General features: G+C 41.6%; 2 protein-coding genes across 7 annotated transcripts in view; one reads left to right on the top strand and one right to left on the bottom strand.

Moving 5' to 3' along the window:
• Positions 1–17,685, bottom strand: part of septin9a (septin 9a) — a 194,462-nt gene that overhangs the window by 52,732 nt on the left and 124,045 nt on the right. The gene's annotated exons all lie outside the window — the stretch shown is intronic.
• Positions 6,213–15,150, top strand: LOC133615589 (uncharacterized). Of its 2 annotated transcripts, none has more exons than XM_061974304.1 (2): positions 6,213–6,293; positions 13,268–15,150. In XM_061974304.1, the coding sequence occupies exons 1-2, from the start codon at positions 6,247–6,249 to the stop codon at positions 14,724–14,726; spliced, it is 1,506 nt and encodes a 501-aa protein (XP_061830288.1). In that variant the 5' UTR covers positions 6,213–6,246; the 3' UTR covers positions 14,727–15,150. The 2 variants fall into 2 exon arrangements, with proteins under 2 accessions (XP_061830288.1, XP_061830289.1); XM_061974305.1 differs by lacking the exon at positions 6,213–6,293 and adding an exon at positions 10,671–10,972.

Below are 17,685 nucleotides of genomic sequence, written 5' to 3'. Positions count from 1 at the left end.
AAAAGCAACTGCGTGAGAACTGTGGATGTGTTGAAGGTGTGCTGGAAAATGCGGAACGGAAATTAGGGAGCAACAGAAAAGTGGAATGTATTATTTAAATAGGTGCGTTGGAAAACACAGACCGGAGTTTTTTTTTTTAAACTGGATCTGGATCGGCATTTTCCCATCAATCAATCAATCAATCAATCTTTATTTATATAGCCCTAAATCACAAGTGTCTCAAAGGGCTGCACAAGCCACAACGACATCCTCGGTACAAAGCCCACATACGGGCAAGGAAAAACTCACCCCAGTGGGACGTCGATGTGAATGACTATGAGAAACCTTGGAGAGGACCGTATATGTGGGTAACCCCCCCCCCTCTAGGGGAGACCGAAAGCAATGGATGTCGAGTGGGTCTGACATAATATTGTGAGAGTCCAGTCCATAGTGGATCCAACATAATAGTAAGAGTCCAGTCCATGCCTTGCCGATATGCAATTTTTGGCAAATATCGGCAGCCGATCCGATCCAAATATCGGATCGGGACATCCCTAATTGATATATCGAGGATAGGTCAGTCCTGACAAATGCTTGCTATGGTTCAGTAATAATGATTTTTATGGAATTTTTTCAAATACAGTATATGAGATAATTGCCAAAATCATGAGGTCATCTATATTTCCACATTCTAATCAGTGAAATGTCAAGTGAGAAGAACTGTAAAAAATATCAGCCAGTAGTCTCGGGATGGACAGACAACCTAAAAAGCAGTTAGTGTGCAAATTCAAATACTAATCTTATTCCATGAATAAAGCACTGCCTCCTTCACTTGATTTAAAGCTCGGAGCGAACCAATTACTTTGACTAATTACTGTTCTTATGGAGTATGCATGCACGTGTGATTAGAGAGAGGAAACAGCTGTCTCGAGCCTGACAGGAAGTGTAATTATACCCCAAGTGTAGGGGCTCTATAGTGCAAGCGTACAACCACATACTGTATGTCCACTGCATTCTTTTCGACGTTGAGTCCTGCTCCTGGAAAAACAAATACAGCGTGCCGCACCGATGGATTTGTTTCCTTTCATTACAGACATGCAGCCAAGAAAAACAGCTCTTCGTGTACATGTCAGCGCCTTACTGCTGACCGCCTTTAAAATCAAGGGCACAATTTATACACCGACACGGTTACATTGTCATCGGGCTCTAAATTCTACTACAATAAAAAAAAAAGAAAAAAAAAGTGTGCTATAATCAAAATGTTGATTTACAGACCATTCTTCAACCCCCTTTCTGAGAGTCTCTGGAAAACAAGCTGTTTTGGGGGGGCGATCTCTACACCTTGCGTCCTCACGTTGACTGAGACTGCATTCCGGCGCTGTCAGACATTTTTGTAGTGTTTGAGTACAATACGCTTCTCACAAGGCACCAAAAATATCACACGAACGTTATATTCTATTTTTAAATTAGAAATGGCAACATCGGTGGATTTTAGCAGTCAATCGTACATATCCTAGCCCAGGGGTCGGCAACCCGCGGCTCCGGAGCCGCATGCGGCTCTTTGATCACTCTGATGCGGCTCAGCAGCTTACTTGCCGAACCCCCCGATTTTCCCGTGAGACTTCCGGATTTCAGTGACTCTCGCAGAAAACTCCCGGGATTAATATTCACCGAATTTCACCCTTACATCTATAATAAGGGCGTGCCATGATGGTACAACATTTGACGCCCTCTATAATCTGTATTAATAGTGTGCCAGCCCAACCTTTTGTTATACAGAATGCACCTTCTGCATGCACACGTACGTGACAGCAAGGCATACTTGGTCAACAGCCACACAGGTTACACTGAAGGTGACCATATAAAACAACTTTAACACTCTTACTAATAATGCGCCACACTGTGAACCCACACCAAACAAGAATGACAAACACATTTCGGGAGAACATCATAACACAACATAAACACAACAGGACAAATACCCAGAATCCCATGCAGCCCTGACTCTTCCGGGCTACATTATACACCCCTGCTACCACCAAACTCCGCCCCCACCCCCACCCCAACCCTGCTCCCTCACACATCAAACCCCCCCTCTCTGTGCGTCGGTTGAGGTGGGCGGGGTTTGGTAGCGGAGGTGTATAATGTATCCCGGAAGAGTTAGGGCTGCATGGGATTCTGGGTATGTGTTCTGTTGTGTTTATGTTGTGTTACGGTGCAGATGTTCTCCCGAAATGTGTTTGTCATTCTTGTTTGGTGTGGGTTCACAGTGTGGCGCATTATTAGTAAGAGTGTTAAAGTTTTTTTTATACCGCCACCGTCAGTGTAACCTGTGTGGTTGTTGACCAAGTATGCCTTGCTATCACTTACGTGAGCAAGTGGAAGCTCACACAACGTGTGGCTGATCAGGCACGTTGCTGGTAGTGGGTGCTATATGCTGTACCATCTCGGCACGCATGACGCTGACAATTGCCATTAAAAAATACCCGCGTGCCGCACCAGCATTCAAATTCCATATTAAGGTGTGGGCAGCGTGTCTGAGACCCCTGGTTTATACATAGCACAAAGCAAAAATACATTTTCTATGCAGTGTAATTTCATTTTAAATTTCAAAAAAATGTTGCGGCTCCCATTGTTTTCTATAATTTGTGAAACTGATCAAAGTGGCTCTTTGACTGGTAAAGGTTGCCGACCCCTGTCCTAGCCAGAGTCTGACCGGGAGCGAGAGGAAGAAACTAAACGGAGAATTGAAAAAAAGTTGAAGAATTTGGAGGTAATCCTCCTTTTTCATTGTCCCATTTACTCTCTTGTAAAGCACCAGTTCCTTTGGCAGCAAAACAGGCTCAGAGCATAATACTACCACCACCATGCTTGACGGTAGGATTGGTGTTCTCTTGCAAACATATTGCTGGGTATTGTGGCCAAACAGCTAAATTTTTGTTTTGTCAGACATCACATGGACAAAGATAAGACCTTCTGGAGGAAAGTTCTGTGGTCAGATGAAACAAAAAATTGAGCTGTTTGGCCACAATACCCAGCAATATGTTTGGAGGAGAAAAGGTGAGGCCTTTAATCCCAGGAACACCACTCCTACCGTCAAGCATGGTGGTGGTAGTATTATGATCTGGGCCTGTTTTGCTGCCAATGGAACTGGTGCTTTACAGAGAGTGAAAAAGGAGGATTACCTCCAAATTCTTCAGGACAACCTAAAATCATCAGCCCGGAGGTTGGGTCTTGGGCACAGTTGGGGGTTCCAACAGGACAATGACCCCAAACACACGTCAAAAGTGGTAAAGTAATGGCTAAATCAGGCTAGAATGAAGGTTTTAGAATGGCCTTCCCAAAGTCCTGACTTAAACGTGTGGACAATGCTGAAGAAACAAGTCCATGTCAGAAAACCAACAAATTTAGCTGAACTGCACCAATTTTGTCAAGAGGAGTGGTCAAAAAAAATCAACCAGAAGATTGTGGATGGCTACCAAAAGCGCCTTATTGCAGTGAAACTTGCCAAGGGACATGTAAGCAAATATTAACATTGCTGTATGTATACTTTTGACCCAGCACATTTGCTCACATTTTCAGTAGACCCATAATAAATTCATAAAAGAACCAAACATCATGAATGTGACCAACAAGTATGTTCTCCAATTACTCTATCACAAACAAGTTGTAGAAATGATTGGAAACTCAAGACAGCCATGACATTATGATATTTACAAGTGTATGTAAACTTTTGATCACGACTGTACATCAAAAATATGATTTTCTTGAGTGGTTGGACAGGACATGTAAAAAAAATAATAATAAAAAAAACTACCATAGTTGTTTGTAGCACATGTTATTGTATTGTTTTTCCAACACTATTTTGTCATCTAAAAGTTAGTTTTACTTTTCGTAAGGCGTGTCATAAGTTAAAATTGTACAGTTTTGGGAGGGCCAAGCAAAGAATAACTTTAATTCGATTTATATCAATGGGCAGGCTTGGTTTGAGATACACATGTTTTGAGTTACAAGCTGTGCTGTGGAACCAATTAAAAAGGGGAATTTTGTCTATAATTCACAATCCTTATGAGAGACAAGAACACATGTCTTTTTAATGTATTCTAACTCAAATAAACGTAAATAAAAGTTGGCTTACAATTGAGCCAATAGGAGCCATTACGTTATTGCGTCAATTTCGACCATAAAACCCAGTAAATACCCATCCCAAAAGCACCAAGAATATTCCATTTATATTTTTGTGACCTGAATATTAACCAAGTATTAGCAATATTGTTATGATAAGAGCTAATGTTAAGGACCTACATTTAACGACACATTGATCTGAGAGAGGTACCTTCCTTATGCTGCTGTACCATTATTGCTGGTGAGCCGTTTGCTCGCCTCGGACCTTATGAAAGTTAATTCTAGATAATATCATACCTGCCAACTTTTGAAATCAGAAAAACCTAGTAGCCAGGGTCCAGGGGTTGCAGGCCCCGGTAGGTCCAGGACAAAGTCCTGGTGGGGGGTTCAGGCTTCGCCCCCCCGACGCAAAATGATTATTAGCATTCAGACAGGTTAAAATGTTGCTAAAACCATCACTTTTCTATCAGTCACAGTGACTTTTCAAAACAAAAATATTACAGCAAAAATCATATGGGTTGATTGACATGTTTATTCTGTAAGCTAACTTCAATAGTTTGAAATTATTTTGACAGTTAATGCCAGTTATCATGTCAACCTTTCACAAGACTTCAATTTGTTAATTGAAAGTATAAACACTTTTTACAGTAAACAAATGGTAAAACAGTACTAAATAAGTCCATTAAAAAAAAAAATTGTGTTATTATTAACTTTCTGTCCAAGCTTGTATAATCTACTGCCTTGTTCAATTGTAAAAAATATTCTGTGCCTAAAATTCACATTTCTATCACAATTATCATACTGTAAACATGGTAAGCTAACTTCATTAAAATTAATAGTCCTGTCAATAGCATGGAATTACAATTCAAATGTAGTTTTTTTGTAAGCCTTTCAAAAGAATTCAAAATATGAAAAATTAATGCAAATTAATTTAAGCCATCAGACACTTGAAAAGTGGCACATCACATCTCTAATGTAATCATTTTAACTTTTCAACAGAAATAGCACTGCAAAAATATTAAGGACATACTTCTGTATGTTGGTAGTTATGCTGTCAACATTTAACAATATTTCTTCAACTTGGACTTGAAAGCATAAATAGTATAAACACTTTTAACAGTATAACAGTACTAAACAATTCCAATAGATAACATTGGTGTCATTACCTTTTTGTGGCTAAAATCCAAATGTATCCAAAGAATCTGTTTGGGCGACGAAAAACGTTGAAAGTTTTCCACTTGTATCGCTAGCAACGGCATTAGACTTGTGTTTTTTTGTCCCAACGTGGTCTTTTACATCGCTAATTCCTCCGTGTCCGATCGAAAAATCTTGTCTGCACAAGGTGCAATTCGCGTAGTTTTCACCCTTTTTGGAACGGATAATTATTCCCGGATAGGCTTTTGAATATTCTTCACGGAATGACTGCAGTTTTCTTTTCGGTTTAAGACTCGTTTGCGATTTTTCTCCGGCTGATTCCACGATCATTCGCTCGTTTGGAAACAATGGCAACTGGTGCCTCGTGCTTGGCAGCGGTGCTATAAATAGCCTCGCGCATGGCATTTGGAATAGCTCGATAGGAAGTTACAGGAAGCAGTGTCGATTGTCATTGTTGTTACGCGATTTCGTGAATAAAACTTAAATTTTTTTTATTTTTTTTAATTAATGAAAAACCGTATTTTTTATCACTGCAACCATAACCTGGAATAGGTTGATGAAAACCGTACTAATTACGGGAAAACCGGAGTAGTTGGCAGGTATGTAATATGTATCATGCCTCTAACCTGGGTAGTAAAATGATGTGGACATAAACTGAGAAGTTGGTATATTTAAACAGCCATCTCTGACCCGGAAATGGCGAAAAGGACCCGGAAAGACGCTTTGTTCCGACCCAATCCTCTTTTTTTAATTAAAATGGGGCTGGCATACCCATGATTTCAGCCTTTCCAAAGCTTCTCTTAGACCACCATTTCTTGACCTCGGTATTTGTCAAATCCTAGTTACGGCCCTGGTGGTGTCATCACAGGTCCTTCTAGACCCGTGATGACACGTGATGGATAAAAGACACATGACTCACGCCTTCCTTTGTTTGAGAGCAGTGACTGGGGCGAGTCTTATCTGGGTGGGATATGAAGAGTGAAGGGAATGGATTCCATCAAGTATGAGACACAAACATTCTGGACACAATTTAGGTAAGGCGTGCCTAATAGTTCACTTTCACTGACATTACATAGTGCTTGGCGTTATAAAGAATTGGAATAAACAAGAAGGTGGGGGATACAATGTAGCATCTGAGATACTTTTGTGCTGCCTATGTGAAAGATGTGGGTGGTGACCACAGGAAGAAAAAAAATGAGTGCTGTCACTGCGCCCGTCTGCAGGGGATCCTAAAAGCGCACTATGCAGGATTTTAAGAGACAACTAGAAGAGGCAATTACTGAAGGAAATGTGTGTGAATGAAGTGAAATGCTGACAGAATGTACAAACCCCGTTTCCATATGAGTTGGGAAATTGTGTTACATGTCAATATAAACGGAATACAATGATTTGCAAATCCTTTTCAGCCCATATTCAATTGAATGCACTACAAAGACAAAGGCAGCTCAGATTACCCACCCTTTTTGGATTCACTCGAGGGAGTACTGGAGAGTGCTCCCCCGGGTGATTCCCTCGTTCTACTGGGGGACTTCAACGCTCATGTTGGCAGCGACAGTGAAACCTGGAGAGGCGTGATTGGGAAGAATGGCCGCCCGGATCTGAATCCGAGTGGTGTTTTGTTATTGGACTTTTGTGCTCGTCACAGATTGTCAATAACAAACACCATGTTCAAACATAAGGGTGTCCATATGTGCACTTGGCACCAGGACACCCTAAGCCGCAGTTCCATGATCGACTTTGTAGTTGTGTCATCGGATTTGCGGTCTCATGTTTTGGACACTCGGGTGAAGAGAGGGGCGGAGCTTTCTACCGATCACCACCTGGTGGTGAGTTGGCTGCGATGGTGGGGGAGGATGCCGGACAGACCTGGCAGGCCCAAACGCATTGTGAGGGTTTGCTGGGAACGCCTGGCAGAGTCTCCTGTCAGAGAGAGTTTCAATTCCCATCTCCGGAAGAACTTGGAACATGTCACGAGGGAGGCACTAGACATTGAGTCCGAGTGGACGATGTTCTGTGCCTCTATTGTCGAGGCGGCCGATTGGAGCTGTGGCCGCAAGGTGGTTGGTGCCTGTCGTGGCGGTAATCCTAGAACCCGCTGGTGTCGGTAAGGGATGCCGTCAAGCTGAAGAAAGAGTCCTATCGGGCTTTTTTGGCTCATAGGACTCCGGAGGCAGCAGACAGGTACCGACAGGCCAAGCGATGTGCGGCTTCGGCGGTCGCGGAGGCAAAAACTCGGACATGGGAGGAGTTCGGGGAAGCCATGGAAAACGACTTCCGGGCGGCTTCGAAGCGATTCTGGATCACCATCCGCCGCCTCAGGAAGGGGAAGCAGTGCAATGTCAACACCGTGTATGGTGAGGATGGTGTTCTGCTGACCTCGACTGCGGATGTTGTGGATCGGTGGAGGGAATACTTCGAAGACCTCCTCAATCCTACCAGCACGTCTTCCTATGAGGAATCAGGGCCTGGGGAATCTGTGGTGGGCTCTCCTATTTCTGGGGCTGAGGTTGCCGAGGTAGTTAAAAAGCTCCTCGGTGGCAAGGCCCCGGGGGTGGATGAGATACGCCCGGAGTTCCTTAAGGCTCTGGATGTTGTGGGGCTGTCTTGGTTGACAAGACTCTGCAACATCGCGTGGACATCGGGGGCGGTACCTCTGGGTTGGCAGACCGGGGTGGTGGTTCCTCTCTTTAAGAAGGGGAACCGGAGGGTGTGTTCCAACTATCGTGGGATCACACTCCTCAGCCTTCCCGGTAAGGTCTATTCAGGTGTACTGGAGAGGAGGCTACGCCGGATAGTCGAACCTCGGATTCAGGAGGAACAGTGTGGTTTTCGTCCTGGTCGTGGAACTGTGGACCAGCTCTATACTCTCGGCAGGGTCCTTGAGGGTGCATGGGAGTTTGCTCAACCAGTCTACATGTGCTTTGTGGACTTGGAGAAGGCATTCGACCGTGTACCCCGGGAAGTCCTGTGGGGAGTGCTCAGAGAGTATGGGGTAACGGACTGTCTTATTGTGGCGGTTCGCTCCCTGTATAATCAGTGTCAGAGCTTGGTCCGCATTGCCGGCAGTAAGTCGGACCCGTTTCCAGTGAGGGTTGGACTCCGCCAGGGCTGCCCTTTGTCACCGATTCTGTTCATAACCTTTATGGACAGAATTTCTCGGCCCAGTCAAGGCATTGAGGGTATCTGGTTTGGTGGCTGCAGGATTAGGTCTCTGCTTTTTGCAGATGATGTGGTCCTGATGGCTTCATCTGGCCAAGATCTTCAGCTCTCACTGGATCGGTTCGCAGCAGAGTGTGAAGCGACTGGGATGGGAATCAGCACCTCTAAATCCGAGTCCATGGTTCTCGCCCGGAAAAGGGTGGAGTGCCATCTCCGGGTTGGGGAGGAGATCTTGCCCCAAGTGTAGGAGTTCAAGTAACTCGGAGTCTTGTTCACGAGTGAGGGAAGAGTGGATCGTGAGATCGACAGGCGGATCGGTGCGGCGTCTTCAGTAATGCGGACGCTGTATCGATCCGTTGTGGTGAAGAAGGAGCTGAGCCAGAAGGCAAAGCTCTCGATTTACTGGTCGATCTACGTTCCCATCCTCATCTATGGTCATGAGCTTTGGGTCATGACCGAAAGGACAAGATCACGGGTACAAGCGGCCCAAATGAGTTTCCTCCGCCGGGTGGCGGGGCTCTCCCTTAGAGATAGGGTGAGAAGCTCTGTCATCCGGGGGGAGCTTAAAGTAAAGCCGCTGCTCCTCCACATCGAGAGGAGCCAGATGAGGTGGTTCGGGCATCTGGTCAGGATGCCACCCGAACGCCTCCCTAGGAAGGTGTTTCGGGCACGTCCGACCGGTAGGAGGCCACGGGGAAGACCCAGGACACGCTGGGAAGACTATCTCTCCCGGCTGGCCTGGGACCGCCTCGGGATCCCCCGGGAGGAGCTGGACGAAGTGGCTGGGGAGAGGGAAGTCTGGGCCTCCCTGCTTAAGCTGCTGCCCCCGCGACCCGACCTCGGATAAGCGGAAGAAGATGGATGGATGGATGGATGGGTTAAAAATATTTTTGCAAACCAGTAATTGTAGTCTGCAAATGATGTGTTGTTGTTGAGTGTCGGTGCTGTCTAGAGCTCGGCAGAGTAACCGTGTAATACTCTTCCATATCAGTAGGTGGCAGCCGGTAGCTAATTGCTTTGTAGATGTTGGAAACAGCGGGAGGCAGTGTGCAGGTAAAAAGGTATCTAATGCTTAAACCAAAAATAAACAAAAGGCAAGTGCCCCTAAGAAAAGGCATTGAAGCTTAGGGAAGGCTATGCAGAACAAAACTAAAACTGAAATGGCAACAAAGTAAACAAAAACAGAATTCTGGACGACAGCAAAGACTTACTGTGGAGCAAAGACAGCGTCCACAATGTACATCCGAGCATGACATGACAATCAACAATGTTCCTACAAAGAAGGATAAAAACAACTGATATATTCTTGATTGCTAAAACAAAATAGATGCGGTAAATATCGCTCAAAGGAAGACATGAAACTGCATACCAAAAAAAGAGAAAAAGCCACCAAAATAGGAGTGCAAGACAAGAACTAAAACAGGAAAAAAGAAAAAACTCAAAATAAGTCAGGGTATGATGTGACAGGTCATGACCTACTTAGAGACCAGAGCTATATTGATGCATGGTTGGTTATGGTTTAAATTCATATCCAACAATTGCGACGACGACTTTTTACTGTCAACTGAGTTTAGTTTTTTAATGATTTCTGCTGGTGGTGTGCCCCTGAATTTTTTCAACACAAAAAATGTGCCTTGGCTCAAAAAAGGTTGAAAAACACTGCATTAAGGTGCGTGTATTTGTGCATTTATTTGTGTACTAAACAAGTCCGACTCTTTGGGAAAACGAACACACTTACTACATTTAGAAGATGTATTTTAAATGGACAAAAGAGACACTATATTACTGGTAGTGTCCCTCTTAGGCACCCACATTCTTATAAGAAATGTTCATGCTAAGGAAGCCCAGTGAGTTGCTAACTAAATTAGAATGTCTCCAAATGTTGTGCACTGACCACACTGCACTGCTTTAATAGAATACAGGTGTTGTGAGGTCCAATAGCTATGCAACAGCATCTCCTGCTGGTTGGTTGGGGAATTATAACAACAAAATGCAATGGAAAAAACTGTGACCCCTGTGCTTTGTATGCACTACAGAAAAGGCTTTTGCAATCATGATTTATTACTTACATAATACTGTATATTTGAATAATGATAAACAACACTGGGTGTTCCTAATAAAAACCCATATTCTAAGCCTGCTTTAGTTCAGTTTAGTGGACCATTCTGATTTGAAACACAAAAACACCAATTCAACAAAACAATTACAATATTTGTATTTATATTAATCAAACACATCTAAAGAAGTGTTGACGTTTCATGGCTACGTCATCGTGGCTCATATTCCTGATTGTTTTGTTTCCTTATTCCACAGTGCAAAGTACAAGGTGTGTTATAAATAAACTAAACTGGCTGTTTCAAGTCGCACTATCTAGGTACGGATGGATACAAGTAATACTGCTGGCTTCCCTTTTCGCAAAAGTGAAAGTACTTTTACCAAAGGAGCCTGATTTTCCAGTTTCATTTCTCAGTAAATAGTAACCCAGGAAGCATAAAACCTGGCCAGAGAACAAAATCCTGATCAAAAAGTAAACAGCAGCCGATTTGTAGAGGAGGTAAGTGCCACCGATTGTTTTGTTCTTGTTTCTGTTTAAGAAAAAGGAGTATGACTTCATTGTTATTGACAGATAGTTGACTTTTTCAAGGATGCTTAGTGTTTAATGTCACTGCATTTATTTACTTGCTGGTTTAAAAGTGTGTTTAAGGCTTTAAGAACTGCATGATTATGGCCAAAATAATAGTCAAGATTACATTAATCAATATTGAAATTACGTAAAATATGTTTTATTGCACTATTTTAAAGAGTATGTGAACTTGGCTTTCATCTAAGAAGGGCTAACCAAAAATAAATATGCCATCACAAAGTGCGATCATAAAGTACAAACAATAAGATTATACACAAAAGGCACATACTACACGGAACGTATTGTACTACTAAAGCAGTGGTCCCAAACCTTTTTTGCATCACAGACCGGTTTAATGTAGGCATTATCATACCTGCCAACTTTTGAAATCAGAAAAACCTAGTAGGCCCCGGTAGGTCCAGGACAAAGTCCTGGTGGGGGGTTCCTTCGCCCCCCGACGCAAAATGATTATTAGCATTCAGACAGGTTAAAATGTTGCTTAAACCATCACTTTTCTATCAGTCACAGTGACTTTTCAAAACAAAAATATTACAGAAAAAATCATATGGGTTGATTGACATGTTTATTCTGTAAGCTAACTTCAATAGTTTGAAATTATTTTGACAGTTAATGCCAGTTATCCTGTCAACCTTTCACAAGACTTCAATTTGTTAATTGAAAGTATAAACAGTATAAACAACTTTTACAGTAAACAAATGGTAAAACAGTACTAAACAATTCCATTAAAAAAAAATTGGTGTCATTATTAACTTTCTGTCCAAGCTTGTATAATCTACTGCCTTGTTCAATTGTAAAAAATATTCTGTGCCTAAAATTCACATTTCTATCACAATTATCATACTGTAAACATGGTAAGCTAACTTCATTCAAATTAATAGTCCTGTCAATAGCATGGAATTACAATTCAAATGTAGTTTTTTTGTAAGCCTTTCAAAAGAATTCAAAATATGAAAAATTAATGAAAATTAATTTAAGCCATCAGACACTTGAAAAGTGGCACATCACATCTCTAATGTAATCATTTGAACTTTTCAACAGAAATAGCACTGCAAAAATATTAAGGACATATTTTGGTAGTTATGCTGTCAACATTTAACAAGAGTTCTTCAACTTGGACTTGAAAGCATAAATAGTATAAACACTTTTAACAGTATAACAGTACTAAACAATTCCAATAGATAACATTGGTGTCATTACCTTTTTGTTTGCTCAATTATTGCCTCCGTAAATAAAACTTTGGCATTTATCACATCCAAAGAATCTGTTTGGGCGACGAAAAACGTTGAAAGTTTTCCACTTGTATCGCTAGCAACGGCATTAGACTTGTGTTTTTTTGTCCCAACGTGGTCTTTTACATCGCTAATTCCTCCGTGTCCGATCGAAAAATCTTGTCTGCACAAGGTGCAATTCGCGTAGTTTTCACCCTTTTTGGAACGGATAATTATTCCCGGATAGGCTTTTGAATATTCTTCACGGAATGACTGCAGTTTTCTTTTCGGTTTAAGATTCGTTTGCGATTTTTCTCCGGCTGATTCCATGATCGTTTGCTCGTTTGGAAACAATGGCAACTGCATGGTGCCTCGTGCTTGGCAGCGGTGCTATAAATAGCCTCGCGCATGGCATTCGGAATGGCTCGATAGGAAGTTACGGGAAGCAGTGTCGATTGTCATTGTTGTTACGCGATTTCGTGAATAAAACTTAAAACTTTTTTTTTTTTTAATTAATGAAAAACCGTATTTTTTATCACTGCAACCGTAACCCGGAATAGGTTGATGAAAACCGTACTAATTACGGGAAAACCGGATAGTTGGCAGGTATGCATGTATGATATACAGTAAGCTACCTCTTCTCGCTGGCCTTTGACCTGAGCCGAGTCCGCCCACTAGGCCACCATTTCTAGTCCTCCCCACCCCTTCGCTTTAGTTGTATTTTTTAATTTGTCGCACTTTGATTATTATTATTTAGCAAATTTTTACTTTTTATTCGACCCCTTTTACTCTATTGCTTTTGCACTATCTTGTTCAGCTCATTCATTGTTTATGTTATTTATTTGTTTTTTTGTTTTTGTTTTGTTTTTTGCTTTTTTAACCTGTAAAGCACTTTGGTTCAATTTAAAAGTTGTTGTAAACGTGCTATATAAATAAAGTTGACTTGACTTGACATGGGTAACTAATATAAGCAATAACCTTTCAAACCTCCAAACAGGATGAAGATGTCGGGAAGATTTGTTCTTCGCTGCACTGTGCTGCTACTTTGCCTCGCCTTCGTGTCTGCCATTAAGAAGCTAGATTCCATTAACGACTTGAAAAAAGTTGACTTTGATCGAGCTGTGCCGAAGCACACTCTCCTACTGCTTCACTGGTTTGCCAACGAGATTGACATTGATAATAACGATGTCATACAACTGACTTTTGACCCAAACCGAGAAGAATTTGGATCACATCACTATGGAAACTACGAGAGGGTGTTGAACCCACTGCCTCAGGGAAATATCAGATACCGTTACTACACAGTCGGCAATCTTTACCACGGACAAGCCATTTCCGAGCTTCCTGAATATGTTCTCCATCCACAGAGACAGCATATGGGAGGCAACAGAGACCGGATCATATTTCGAGTGAGAGAGCACAGCACAAGAGGTCAAGCCAGCGAGATAATAGATGAAGTCTATATCACGCAACATTATGACAACTCAAATGAAGGGACACGTTATGATCCCGCTCACACATATCAGATCACTACCAACCTGCTGAGACAAATCAGAGAGTTTTCAGGGGAAGAAGGCACTAGTAACTCTGTGAGAAAGCTCAAAGAAGACTTTGGAAGCAATATTAACAACTCACAGTTACGTTCCCTCATTATTACGTGGGGTGACCTTGCTTGCCTTGGACTACTGCTGTTTATCATCCTTGAGGAAAAATACTACCCAAACAACATAAAGTGGGACGCAAAAAGAATGTCCAGACATTGTGTCGTCAACATTCCAAGCAGCAGCCAAGATCACCACGACGGTCAAGTTCCAAGGGAGCTTTTTGATCAGGAAAACATTCAACTTGAGGTGACGACTGGCACAAACGGAAAAGCTAAGATTCATTGGCAGGGTGTTTCTGAAGACCGCCTACAGCAACGTGTAATGCTCGTACTGTTTAAGGACAATGAGGGCCAGACAGCTCTGTTTTCAAAGCAGATTGGAAGCAGCTCTGGCGATATGGACACCTCAGTACTCTTGAATACTGGTCTTCAGGCACGGCTACACAAGACAAGAACAAAGTACTGTTTCTGGACAGTCGTGGCTGAGGAGATCTGCAGGGGCGGCGAGTTTCGGAATCCAGGAAAAGTCAGGCTACAAGACTACGATGCAAGCCTTCAGCTATTTGTTAAGGATGGTAAGGCTTGCGCTCGCTTATTTGTGGGCAAATCATTTAGAGACTGGAGGTCAGAGTTTGACAAGTCGTGGGTGGGCTTCTACACCGATGCCAATAAAACCACTAATGAATATGGATGGTGGAATTGGCAGTGGGCCACAAAATTCCAAAAGTCTACTCCTCTCGACCCTCATCACAACGTTTATGAGTATCACTCAGGGATGGCCATTTCCCCAGGAGTCCAAGCACGATTCATTATTAGTGATAACAGGGTTGTGGCACACACAAGCTGGAGGTGATTAGACCCCACATCTATGATCAACAATTCAACTATAAATGTAAATATCCTTCAATGAATGTCTTTTACTTACTGGATTTGTTTCTTTTGTATCATAAAATGTGACAGTTAATCATATATCACTGGGGGAGAGCAATCACATTATTTCCCTTGCACTGTAAATCTCAGAATGACACATAGCTGAATATTGTTAAATTGCTTTTGTTTGTATGTTTCTATTGTACACATATCTGCACATTACATCATCACTTACATGTTAACTCCTTGGTTTGAAAAAACAAAGCAAAAGCACTAAGATGAAAAGACTTTGTTTTTGTTGCTGGAGTGTAGCACCCTCACTTCGTAATCACTCTTGTGCCTCGTGTATGTATGCATGTGTGTATATATTGTTTGTATATATGTAAATAAAATTGAGTTTGATCAAAGAGACCACTGAACATATACGTGATCACAGTCAACTGTGTGCGGTAATCTGAACAAAAGAGCTTTTGGTGAGTATTGTGTACAATGCTAACATTAATTGGAAAGTGTCAGCTTTCATGTCACGCTTCAGTGTGTGCAAAACAGTAGCGATTACTTTACATAACCATGACCTGAACCAAACTGATTAATACTAACCATGTGTTACAACTAGAGATGTCCCGATCCGATATTTGGATCGGATCGGCCGCCGATATTTGCAAAAAAATGCGTATTGGCAAGGCATAGGAAAATGCCAATCCAGATCCAGTTTAAAAAAAACTCCGGTCCGTGTTTTCCAACGCACCTATTTAAATAGTACATTCCACTTTTCTGCTGCTCCCTCATTTCCGTTCCGCATTTTCCAGCACACCTTCAACACATCCACAGGTCTGTAGATTCTCACGCAGTTGCTTTTAGCTGCTGGCATTACACGACAGGCTCTTCTCACTCTTTTCTGTGTCTCCCTCTCACAGACAGCAAGCGCACCTTCTTACACACGTCACATACTGTCACGTCATACGTCACATACGTATACGTCCTCCCCGGGCAGAGAGGTAGCAGCATGGCTAACGTTAGCTGTGATGCTAGCGCAGCCGTGTGACCAACGTTCTCTCTAAGGTGCGCGCTTGTGCAATTGCGCACTGTTTAAACGTCCTCTGCGCATAGCAATTATATGCCACGCACAAAATCAAATAAAAAAATAAGCGCATAACAATTTTCGACACACGGACACGACAGAGAAAACAGTTTTCGTCATCATTGTTCAAATATTATAACGTCTGTCGAGACGCTTATCTCCATTCGGTGCCACACGCCCACACCATCAAAATGCCGAGGCAAAAATTTCCAGATCAACACCGTATGAAAAAATTTGTGATTTTTTTTAGTTGTGATTTCCTTCTCTGCATGAAAGTTTAAAAGTAGCATATATTAATGCAGTATGAAGAAGAATGTTTTAATGTAGACATGCAAGCCTTGAAAGAACATTTTGAAAATCAAGACTACATTTCCTGCAAATGGGTGCATTTCTACCCTATATTTTAACTTTAGATTTATTCTCATATCAAACTCTTTTGGCTGTCTTTTTGACACTTACATCCGGCGCCCCCCTCCACACCCTGGATTATAAATAATGTAAATAATTCAATGTGATTATCTTGTGTGATGACTGTATTATGATGATAGTATATATCTGATAGTATATATCTGTATCATGAATCAATTTAAGTGGACCCCGACTTAAACAAGTTGAAAAACTTATTCGGGTGTTACCATTTAGTGGTCAATTGTACGGAATATGTACTTCACTGTGCAACTTACTAATAAAAGTCTCAATCAATCAATCAAAACACATAGAATCATCATACTGCTGTGATTATATGCATCAAGTGTTCATTCAAGGCTAAGGCAAAATATCGAGATATATATCGTGTATCGCAATATGGCCTTAAAATATCGCAATATTAAAAAAAGGCCATATCGCCCAGCCCTAGTTCAATGTTGCCATTTCTGTTTGTCATGTATAATTTGGTCTATTTTGTGTTCATCCTTGAATAAACAGGTCCATTTCTTGTTACCAACCATTGTGTATTATTCAAACTCACCTAATTCAGCTGGCTAGTTGTTATCAAGAGTACTAAAACCCTTTTCAACATGATTCTGACAACTAAGTAGGCTAAATAACTTTAAACTTTAATACATGCTCGGATAGGCCATTATCGAAGTGCAAAAACAATATCGGTATCGGATCGGAAGTGCAAAAACCTGGATCGGGACATCCCTAGTTACAATCATTCTATTTTGCTTTGCATTTCTATTGGCTTGTTGATGATACATGTATTACGTTTTATGGAGGTTAGTTTAGTTAACGTTTTTCTGACACTGAATTTATGTAACTTGAATTTTTTGGATTTTAATTTTGTGAACTGATTTTTTTTTTTTTTTTACATCCAATTATGCTGACAATTTCATTGAAAAGAAATTCAGTGTTTTAAAATTCAGTGTCGAAAAATTTGCTGCTTCTAAAAGCAATGACTCACTTCCGGTAAATTAAGACTGAAGCAATCGATCCTGTCTCAGAACCAGCAAATGAGATGTCAAGTTTGAAGTCACATGACATGGGTCTCGCAAAACAGCATAGAAAAAAGCAGTTAATAGGGCTACCTTGACATAAGACAACAAAATTAAAATGTTAATGCAGCCCACTGAATATTTTCAAACTATAGAAATTATTCCAGTGGTTAGAATTTTCACTGTTGAGTGACATAAGAAGCTCATGCAGACCAGACACGAACAAAGTGGGGCAGAGTGGGCAGTGATGTTATATCTTGGCGTTTGTTGCTCTTACTCGAATATTAAAGATATCAATCAAGGAGATGGTCTGCAGTAGAGGGGCAACATTCATATATTCTGAATATTCTGTGTTTTATTGTTCATAGTTGGTATTGTAAATCCCACAATATGTATTTTTATGTACCGCATTTTTCGGAGTATAAGTC

Source organism: Nerophis lumbriciformis, linkage group LG22, assembly GCF_033978685.3.
Source record: "Nerophis lumbriciformis linkage group LG22, RoL_Nlum_v2.1, whole genome shotgun sequence".
Classification (NCBI taxonomy): domain Eukaryota; kingdom Metazoa; phylum Chordata; class Actinopteri; order Syngnathiformes; family Syngnathidae; genus Nerophis; species Nerophis lumbriciformis.
This window is presented reverse-complemented; position numbering and strand designations above follow the sequence as displayed.